General features: G+C 42.2%; 1 protein-coding gene across 1 annotated transcript; it reads left to right on the top strand.

The window, feature by feature from the left end:
- Positions 1-4,131: 4,131 nt before the first annotated feature.
- On the top strand, positions 4,132-9,760 carry LOC146980798 (GTPase IMAP family member 2-like). Its single transcript, XM_085788008.1, has 4 exons — positions 4,132-4,149; positions 5,072-5,221; positions 9,062-9,083; positions 9,204-9,760. Exons 1-4 carry the CDS (start codon positions 4,132-4,134, stop codon positions 9,758-9,760), a joined length of 747 nt encoding a protein of 248 aa, XP_085644134.1.
- The last annotated feature ends 1,188 nt before the right edge of the window (positions 9,761-10,948 follow it).

The following is a 10,948-nucleotide window of genomic DNA, read 5'->3' as shown; positions in this document are numbered from 1 at the left end:
CTGTTAACAACCTGCCTTAGAAAATCAGTTCTTAAGATGTTCTCGAGACAAAAGTCTAACAAACATCTCAGTACATTTACATCATAAACAAAGAGTCAATAGTCTTAGTCTGCTTTTACACAGTTTACGCAGAAACAAATTAATCTGAAAACATATCAACAATAACCTACAGATTAATTTTGTTTCACTAAGAAAAAAATATATATATATATCATAGAGAACACTATAATTAAAATTTTCTATTCTTCAATGTGATCAGTCTCAGAGGCTTCAACTTCTCCATTCACTGGATTACTAAAATAATTCAACAGGACAACAACTGAATGGGAAAAAAAAGAGATTACTAACCAGAGAGACAATTTGAAACCCCCATTCTGTGATATCAGGACAGTTAATCTCTTCATTGTTCTTTAAGTACCACTTTGATATCATGTTACCTGTTTTGATTAGAAAACTATTTCAGTGTATTTCGGTGTTCAGATACAACCACATAAATAAAACTGTCAAACATAACTTGGCACTTGCCTGGTTTCACTGGTGTACATCTGTAAGTCTATGTCAGCAAGACAGATAAAGTTAATATTTAATTGCTGTATCAGGTCAAGATAAGTGTGGACAGCCATTTTGAAAGAAAGGTTTTTTAAGGGACGGTCATTTTGAAAAGGTGTATTATTCCGTCCAATCAGGTTTCTGGTCTTGTCCTGACACACCTACCTGTCGGCTACTGTAGCTCAGCTCTCAGTGAGTCAGTTTCCAATGTGCAGACACAGTAATAAATCAAGGTGAGTGGCCTCAACCAGGTGAGTGCTGGCATTATGATATATTATGATATATAACTAGTACCTTGTTCCTAAAATGTTACATATAGCACTTCCACTGTTAGCAGTGTTGTGCAAGTTACTGAAAAATAGTAACTAGTTACAGTTACTAGTTACTTCATTCAAAAAGTAACTCAGTTAGTAACTGAGTTACTTAAACCAAAATGTAATGTGTTACTGAGGAAGTAACTTTTCCGTTACTGACTTACAGCATAACGAGGCTGCATCTTGTGTGCGCCGTACTTTGCCCGCAGTTCCAGTTTAACCTCTGGTCATTTCCCACCAACTTTCTCTAGTCTTACAGCATAACCCGCGGCCACTTACTGTGTACAGTAGTTCACCAGTCTTAAGGTGTAACTTCCTAATCATTTTAAGTATATTAAAAGAAGTAGCCTACTGAACAGTATAAATAAATGCTTTTCCTGGCGGCAGTTTTAATGTGACAGTCTTTTTTTTGTCAGCAGGCAAGCTTCACCCATATTCCAAGGATTTATATTGTCTTGTACTTAATTGTGCGATTTGGAATAATAATATGTTGAGAAATGCATGGGTACACATTATGGAAATTGGCTCATAACTGGCTGGCTGGTATAAACCTACCTGTCTGAAATGCACATCTATGGAAGTCATCCCAGGACGAAACACAAACAATACATAATGTAATATCTTTAAATGCACAATAATGAGTCATTCAGAAAGTTATAAAATGTTTTTAACATTGAATTACACAGAAACCACATAACAGGTGTATGGAAGATGATTAGGGCTGTGACTGTAACAAGAGAGACCTGTGAATGTTTTTAAACTGTAACAAATTTGATCTTTAAATATGTGGGTGAGGTTTTCATATAAGCCCTTTTGGGTTTCATACGTCCCCTTTGCACATCCCAGTCATGTTGATTGTTCATGTTGTTTTTTATATGATATTGTTTGTGCTAAAAATAAATAAATAAATGTATTCAAATCATCAGAGGGGGGCAGTGTCTCATATGGCTGTTATATACTCAGAAACTGTTTCCTCGTCACGATGGAGGCCAAATAAAGTCCAACACCAAGCATGCACTCAGAAATATTCAATAATAAGTTACATTACAATACAGTCTCAACATCAGTTCAGTGTTCCCCGGTTGGTTTTACTTTAGTTACTGATCAGTTCATGATCAGTTCATGTAGAGTAGAATCAGTTAATAACAAGATCATGTTTTGTTTTTATTCTCACAGACCATCATCACACATAGGACAACATCATGGGAGCTCGATCATGTGAGTTCAAGTGCAAACATAATATTTGTTACTGTAATAACATGTTCAGGTTGGCACAACACAAGGCAAGGGCAACAAAACAGTTTGTCTCAGAGGGCTTTACATGGCATCATGACAACATCCTCTGTCCTTAGACCCTCACATCGACTGAGGAAAAACTCCATGGACTCCAGCCTCTGGTGAGGGGGGCTGGCCAGCTCGATGGGAGGACTGGGTGGCAGACTGGTCCATGGGAAGGGAGGGGAGGCCGGTCTAACAGCAGGGGAAAGGGTGGGAAGGGGGGCGATGCAGGCTGCGCCTGGTACAGAGAGATGGAGCTCCGGTAGATCTGCGGAAACACAGAGAGAGTGCGAGACACCAAGGCCAAACTACAAAGTACAACAGAAAATGACAGTTCAAGAATATACTGAGGAGAAGAGAGTAGAGGAGAGGAGAGGGCTCTGTGTAACCAGATGTGTCCCCAGCAGTCTAAGCCTATAGCAGCGTAGCTATAAAATGGTTCAGAGCTACCTGAACCAGCCCTAACTAAAAGCCCTGTCATAAAGGAAGGTCTTAAGTCTAGACTTAAATGTAGTTAGAGTGTCTGCCTCTTTGACCCATGGAGAGAGCTGGTTCCACAGTAAAGGAGCCCGGTAACTGAAGGCTCTACCTCCCAGTCTGTTTTTAGAGATACTGGGAGTCACTAACAGACCTGCGTTCTGGGAGCGGAGTGCTCTGGTAGTAGCCTCGTAAACCAGCCTCTCGCGGAAATGCATTTCATTTAATTTCTCGGGAGAGTCTGGCCTCATCCCCACTCTAACCGTCTGGGGTGGGCGGGAGCTGGGCGGGAGTAGTAGCAAAGACGGTTTAATATCTTTGGTAGTAGCGTTGACAGACAACCCCATTCAGCCAATCAGCAAGTTGGTGTAGTGACGGGGCTTTGCACTAGTCGGTCCCTGATTGGCCAACGTGCTGTGTCAATCACAGCAGCGACGCTGATTGGCTCGGCCTTCTGAGGGTTTCAGGCCAAACGCTTAGAATGGGGATGAGGCCAGACTCTCCCTCAGAATGAAATGAAATGTATTTCTGCGAGAGGCTGGTTTACGAGGCTACTCTGGTAGGACAATAAGGAATGATTAGTTCTTTCAGATAGGATGGAGCTTTATCATTAAGAGCCTTAAGTCAGCAGAAGGATTTTGAAGTCTATTCTAAATCCTACAGGAAGCCAGTGGAGAGAAGCTAAGGTGGGAGAGATGTGCTCTCTCTTCCTAACTCCTGTCAAAACCCTCGCTGCGGCGTTCTGGACCAGCTGGAGACTCTTTAGAGAGTTTTTCGGACATCCTGACAGGAGAGAGTTGCAGTAGTCTAGCCTAGAAGTGATAAATGCATGCACTAGTTTCTCAGCATCACTCTGGGAGAGGATATTCCTAATCTTAGTGATACTGCGCAGATGAAAGAAGGCGGTCCTAGTCACGTGTTTTATGTGGGAGCTGAACAACAATAATGTTTTTGTTTTTTTGCATAGAGGTTTTTGTTTTTTTGCATAGAGGATCATGTAGTTTTCTATCAAATAACCAATCCTTTTTTTGAAAAAAAAAATGGATACATATACTTCTATTGATATTTTGATGTAGACAGGATGTTTCTGGGATGTTTCAGCTCTTGTTTAAACATTTACTATTACCACCAGAGGCTGAGAGAGGAGACTTGACCTTTGAGAGGAGACTTGACCTTTAAATAAAATAAAATATAAATAGGAATATGTAAAAGAATAAATTAATAAGTGAAACCATACTTGCACTTTTAACCTTTTTACACGCACCACCTTTTACTCTCTTATTTGTGTTTTTTTATACACTGTGTTTTATGTATTTTTAGGTATTTCTGTGTTTCTGTGATTTGTGTTTTTCTTGTCGATGTCATGTACAGTATTTCACTCAGCTGCTGCTCGTGACATTTTAATTTCCCCCTCTGGGATTAAATAAAGTAATTTATCAATCTAATCAAAGGTTTGAAATATAAAATATAAAATCCATTTTCTGTTTCACAGCACGTCGCCGCCACCGTGATCATGATGATCCACCTCAACGTAAGTGAAACTGAGCTGCTTCAAAAATATCTTATACTGAAACTTGTAGAATCACAGAGCTAGGTGGTACATACAAACTCACATGTTATTCTATTCTAGTTCCGAGTTCTCTCACAATGTCCACACCTGTATCTGTGCTTAAGTATTCCTGTTACAATTGCCAAAAGACGTGTTTGTTTTACTTAGGCTAATTAAAACCTCCTTAAGGCTGCGATATACTTGCTGCTTGATCAAACATACGCCTACATGTCGGGTCTGTGCCGGTCTGTGCATATACTTGTTTCAGCACTACACAGCCAAAACGCACAATACTGGTGGTCTTCACTTGGGGCAGACAACAGAAGTATAACCCGAAAATTGTGAAAAGCCCTATCGATCTATCATCAACTATATTGACAGGCGCCTGGCCCTATGTAATGGCATGGAAAACATTGAGCTGTCAGCCTCTCTTCAAAAGTTTCCACCATTGCTCCGACAGTGACTCTGTCTGATCTGGCCTGATCTTGTCACTGTGTTCATTCACGAGCGCCTCTAGCGGTAATGTCAATATTGCAACTCGCACGCACGCGTCATAGAAACCTTGCGTCAAGATGTGCGTCCTGCCGCAGCCGACGCATCAAATGGACACAGGTAACGCGTGATGCGCTCGCGTTCGCGTTGTTTACAGCAAGTATATCACGGCCCTTAGTAATTTGCATATATCTGAATTAATCATTCGCCCATAGCTCCAAAAAATTTACAAATATTATTTATATAAAGGAAAAAAACGTTTCTGACCCAGTACTGACCCCTGTGGGACGCCACAAGCAATGTCCAAGCATGACAATGACTACTCTGCCAACTTCATAAATTGTGTTATTGTCAGCATTACTACACAATACTTGAATAATGAATTAATATCTTTCTTCTTCTACCACTTCAGCACCACCTCCTCCACCTCCACCCCCACCTCAACCTCCACCTCAACCTCCACCCCCACCTCAACCTCAACCTCCACCTCAACCTCCACCCCCACCTCAACCTCAACCTCCACCCCCACCTCAACCTCCACCGCAACCGCAACCTCAACCATGTAAGTGAAACAGACCTGCTTCGTAATATCATCATGTAGTTGAACCTTTAGAATCAGTGTCTCACATTTTAATTTAGTCCAGTTGTGAATGTGTGAGGTGTCACTGTCACCCAGTGGACACCTGTCCAGGCAGAAACTCACCTAATGTAATCTGGACTGAATGATTCAGAGAACCATTAAATGGATGTTTTCTTGACACTCATTTCCACTGCACTTGTTTCCTAAAATCACGCTACTACTGAACGTAAAAACATGGCGACACCACATGGCAGCCGGCACCGAGCGTACCCGCTCCATGTAGATATGAATGATATGAACGGCTAATTCAGAGCTTTTTCACCATGGTCCGAGTATCTGAGTAGTGAAATGGCACTGGGGCGGGGGTTGCTGCCACTACTTAAAAGAATCCTAGAGGAAACACTGCACATAATATTGTTTGCACTTGAAAAAAAGAAATAAATATTTAATTTTATTTCAACTTTTATACATTTTAGTTTTAGTTTCAATTTGTGGAAGAAAAAATGTATTTAAAGCTTATGCTTACATCATGCATGTAAATAGTTACAATAAAACATTTCAAAATGCAAGTGCAACTGGGTTAAATAAAAGTCTGTTGGTCCAGTCATATATTTTGTCATTGTAGTTTTCTTAAAATCTCGTCTCGTCTCGATCTTGTGAACCCGATCTCGTGTCTCGTCTCGTCTCGTGAGATGAGTGTATCGTCACACCCCTAGTGGATAATAAAGACTTATTGTATTGTATTATTGCACACATGAAGCACATGTTCACTGGGAGTAGCCTAAAGCCAGGGACACACCGCCCCGACCGTCGGGCGTCGGGCCTCGTCGGACGGCGTCGGGAGCTCGTCTGTTTGGTGTGTTCCTCTCCGTCGGGGAGCCTCGGCTCTTGTCGGATCTCGTCGGGGCCGATTGAACATGCTCAGTCGGGACTCGTCGGCCGTCGGGAGAGTAGACTCGTCGGGTACTCTGATTGGCTGTGTGCTAGCTATGGCGATTCTGATTGGCGGTGCCCTAAGCGAATCAGCGCGGTGTGTGGGAGGGACGGGAGTGACCACAGTAAACAAACGGTGTCCTAGCCTGTCCTACAGTAAAAATGGTAGGCTATACAAAATAAAAAGAAGAGTAAAGCAAAATATTAAGCGGCAATCAAAGATGTTCAATCAAACCCACATAGTTTGAAACAACGTTCAAAACACACACAGCTCACAACTAAGCCCGCTAGCTTAATGCTAACGTGTAATGTAAAACACCATAGACGGGCTAACAGAAATTAGCATCGGCTATCGCCAATTCGCGGCAACCGAGCCACAGCAGTAAGCTGCTAAAAACTGTTTTAATTTCGGCTTTAGCGCTGTTAAAACGTGGCTGGTTAAATTGTTTTTGGGAGATTAATGTTGGTCTCATTGATGAAATTAACTGTGGCAGTGGCATTAGTTTGTTTGAATGAACAGTGAGCAGAGCTGCCCCTGGTCTGTATGGGTCTGTATTTCTATGGGGGAGTCCTCGCCACTCAGTCGCTCTGGTCGGCAGTCGGGGCAGTGTGTTTCACTTTTTCCTTTCTCCCGACGAGAGGCGACAGACTCGTCGGCCAAAGCCGTTGGCGTCGGGACCATAGACTGTAAAAAGAATGGACGTAGCGTCCGTGACGTCACCCATTGGTTTTGGGGAGTCGTTTTTGTGACTCCAACATGGCGGCCTGAACAGCGCCATGTTGGATTGGCCGGCCGAGAACCCGCCCACTGGCCTCGAAGCAGCTGTCCACGGAGCTGCTCGGACCTGTCACTCAACGTTTCCGCGCCCTAATTGGCCAGAGTTTTAACCTAATAACAGTAAAACGGTAGAGTAAAAAAAAAATTCACCCCCCTCAGAGTGTGTGCGGGGGTAGAAACTATCGATTGAGACGAAAAAACGTTCTGACACCAGGCTTTTAACATGTTTACTGAGGATGTAAAATCGGCGATTTTAACATGGGGGTCTATGGGGAATGCTCCCTTCTGACACCAGCCCCCAGAGGAAGCTGGGGGGATTGCAGTTTTTTGAACCCGGAAGTGAGCTTCACTTCTCAGACCGACAACTGCCCCCTTGGTCGGGACGCGTCGTGGCGGTGTGTTCCTGGCTAAACAATGCGTCAGAGCTCTGTCATTTTATTGGTCAACATCAAGATTCACGTTGTAGGAGATATCAGACTACGGTAGGAGAAGAAATGCAAAAAAATCTAGACTTTCTGTCTGGGCATTGTACACAGGGCTCGACAGTGCGAGCTCCTCGTCGCAAATGCGAGTAAAAAACAGATCAGTGCGAATTGTGAAATGCAATTAGTAGCACGTGTGCGACTACCGAATTTTACCGTTCAATAAATGTTTTATGATGTGTTGCGAACGTTTGGAGGTTGTGGCCGGTTGTGCACTTGAATGCAGCTTCAGCTGAAAAAAAGAGACTGAACGCGGAACCAAACCTAAGCGCAGCACCCTGAGCGGAGGCAGTTTCAGATTGGCGCACATGTCAACCGGCCTGCCTGGTCACACATCGCGCTCTCCGCTCCCTGTGACCAGCCAAGCCCCCGCGAAGGCCCCGCTCCACCTCCGCGGGCAGTGCGTCCGTACACGTAGTGTAAAGCGAACTCGTTCATATGCTCACAGTCACAACCCAAAGCAGCGCCGTAGCCGCGAGCACTCGGTGTGACGGCGTTGTTGTTGTTTTTTTTAATTCCGTGCATGTCCGTGGAGCTGTGCGCCGCGGTTCTCTACGTTGCTGTGCCAGGCAGCTGTTTCCCACGGAGCTCGGCCCCGTTTGAACGGAAGCCCGTACTGTATGTGAAAAGACGTGGCGTCCGCGATGTAGAATGTGTAGAAGAGAAACACACATTTCAGGACCACTGACTTGAATAATCGGTCAGACAAATGTAAACACACAAGGCTGAACATCACTGGACATGTCTGTTGGGATTATACAAAAAAGTAAAGTAAGGTAGAGCTGTCAAGATGTATGCAGTATACTGTAGGCTATCACTCATGTACAGGTGCATTAGAATATCATGGAAGAGTTTATTAAAGCCTATGTCACTAATTCAATTCAAAAAGTGAAACTAACTAACACATTATATACTGTAGCCTATATGAAGACCTGAAATTCAGTATTCCCAAAAATGTAAATACTACAAAGGACCTTTTTTTCCCTCTTTTCTTTAAAGCATTTTTATATAGAAATGTTGTCCATCTATATGCACTCAATACTTGGTTGGGGCAGTTTGATTTGAACTACTGGAAATTGACTTTTCCATGATATTATAATGTATTTAAATGCACATGTATTATGTTAATGGTGAGTGTCACCGCTCTAAGATCTTTTTTGGTCCTGACCCGTTGGCATCCCTGTTAAAAAGCTATGAATTTAACTGTTTTGCTTATAAATGCCTCCTCATTGACCTCATATCACATTATTATTTAAAATGATTTGTGTGCTACTAAAATTATTTGTGTGCTACTAGATTTTTCAACTTAGTAGCACACGTGCTACCTGGGAAAATGCTAAGCGTCAAGCCCTGATTGTACAGTGTCATGGAGCATCCTACTGCAATTCAGCTTTCACAATTTTATTGCATTTTAAAATTCAAAATATAAATCGTGTAGCGAACAGACATAACATAACTTTTTTTAAACAGGTCAAGAACACCATGTCTATAATTTATTTGAGGAAATGACTTAATTGTTGCTTTTCTTTTAGATAGCTAGATCCAGCAGTGAGCCTTCAGACAAAGCGACTTTACAGAAATAATTGTATTCATTGTTTTAATGAGTGACGTTGTACCTCTGTTTTACAGATCTGCAGCCCCGGAAACGCGGGTGGAGCTATGAAGATCTGCCACCTAACAGTGAGAGATTATGATAGTGGATGATAACCATAACAAATACATTAATAAATACAACACTGAACATATTGTTGCTAATTTCTTGTCTCCTCAGTGTCTGAGCTGAGGGTTGTTCTTCTGGGGAACAGCTGGTCTGAGAGGAGTTCAATGGGGAACTTGATACTGAAAAAGATGGAGTTCAACACTGAGGAAGAACCAGATCGTTGTCTGAGAGCCAGAGGACAGTGGGATCAGAAAGCTATATTCGTCATCAACACTCCAGATCTGCTGGATCCAAACATCTCTGAAGACAAACTGACAGAGTTTATAGGGGACTGTGTGAGTCTCTCTGATCCTGGACCTCATGTGTTCCTGCTGGTTCTACAGCCTGAAGATTTCACTGAGGAACAGAGACTGAAGCTCTGCAGAGTTCTTCAACGCTTCAGTGATCGATCATTTGATCACTCACTGGTTCTGATATCGACACCCAGAGAGGAGAAGCCAGGCTTCATGGAGGAGTTCAGGCAGCATCCGCCCTTAAAGCACATGATTGAAAGAAGTCATTCTAGACACTTGTGGAGGAAGGATCTTGAATCTCGAGAGCTGTTGACAGAGTTGGGCCAAATTGTGAATGAGAACGACGGAGAACATCTGGACTTGAGTGACAGATAAACAAAAGATTGTGCTGACTTGTTGTTAGAGAATATTCCATCTATATTTTATCTTTTATTATTTATTTTTTTTAGATTTTTGTATTATGTCTTTACTGTGATAACAGTTTGAGACGGACGGTGACCCAGAGGGGGGACAACACACAGCAAAGGGCCACTGGTCAGATTCAACCTGGGCCTCTGCTGTCAGAGCTGAGTCTCGTGCACTCTCTTCAGGGTGAGCCATCAAAGCATGTTACAGATTTTCTGACTCCTGGCGACCCTCCCTGTCTTCATTAGTGACCACCTCTAGCCTATTTGTATTTGTACAGAATCAGATGAACCCCAGACTGATTTTTTGCTTATACTTCAGAATGCATGATCCGTGCTACTGTCTTCTCAAGATGTAGACTCATATTTGCCTCAAATACGCTTATATAAAATTTTATAGTGTGTACATTTATAGATATGAGTGGTATGTACAGTGTGTGCAATTTGAACCTACACAATGAAATTGAAACATTTCAGTATCTAAGCAGCCAGGACCCTATTGTATTCCTAGGAATTTTTCTTCTGAAGAAGGAGTCATACTTCCCATGGGCGAAAACTCACCAAACTCTACAGAAACATCCGACCCCATGCCAGATTTACTCAAATCCAAGGACATGTGGGGCCTTTAAATTTTAAAACTTTGAAAATTCCTACCAAAGCAACGGTACATGCTACTGTTTTGAAACTTCACCAAAATGTCGCCCCGATACTGCTGAAACTTTTGTCCACTTAAACTCATTACAAATTATGAAGTCCATCACTGTTTTTTTCAATAACTGTAAAACTTTTAAATCTCCTCCCGCCATTTTTGCTCAATTGTCACCAAACTAGAGAGCATCTTCAGACTGTCCTCCACAAAACTTGTTTCTCGGATTTTTGATTTATCAGAAAATTGAGCCTACAGTGCAGTACTGTAAACATATACCATCCAAGTCTTGCTAAATACATTTTCAATCTTTCTGAAAAAAATTGACATTTTTTTAGAGTCATGGTGGATGAAGTTTGGCAAATATCAGCATTTTATCTCAAAAACTGAATTTTCTAGAACATTTTGAATTCTGCTCTCATGGGAACAACTGCAGTCAATGTAAGAGTGGCATATTTAAAGATCAGATTTTCTCTTATGAAGCAAAACACTTATCGTTAAAAACAAATCACC

Source organism: Trachurus japonicus, chromosome 9, assembly GCF_045865225.1.
Source record: "Trachurus japonicus isolate A0001 chromosome 9, Traja_1.0".
Lineage (NCBI taxonomy): Eukaryota > Metazoa > Chordata > Actinopteri > Carangiformes > Carangidae > Trachurus > Trachurus japonicus.
This window is presented reverse-complemented; position numbering and strand designations above follow the sequence as displayed.

Excerpts from the sequence above, each read along its gene's own strand:
- LOC146980798 (XM_085788008.1), top strand. Across the intron at positions 5,222-9,061 it reads GCAACCGCAACCTCAACCAT|ATCTGCAGCCCCGGAAACGC; the intron begins GTAAGTGAAACA and ends TCTGTTTTACAG. Across the intron at positions 9,084-9,203 it reads CTGCAGCCCCGGAAACGCGG|TGTCTGAGCTGAGGGTTGTT; the intron begins GTGGAGCTATGA and ends TTGTCTCCTCAG.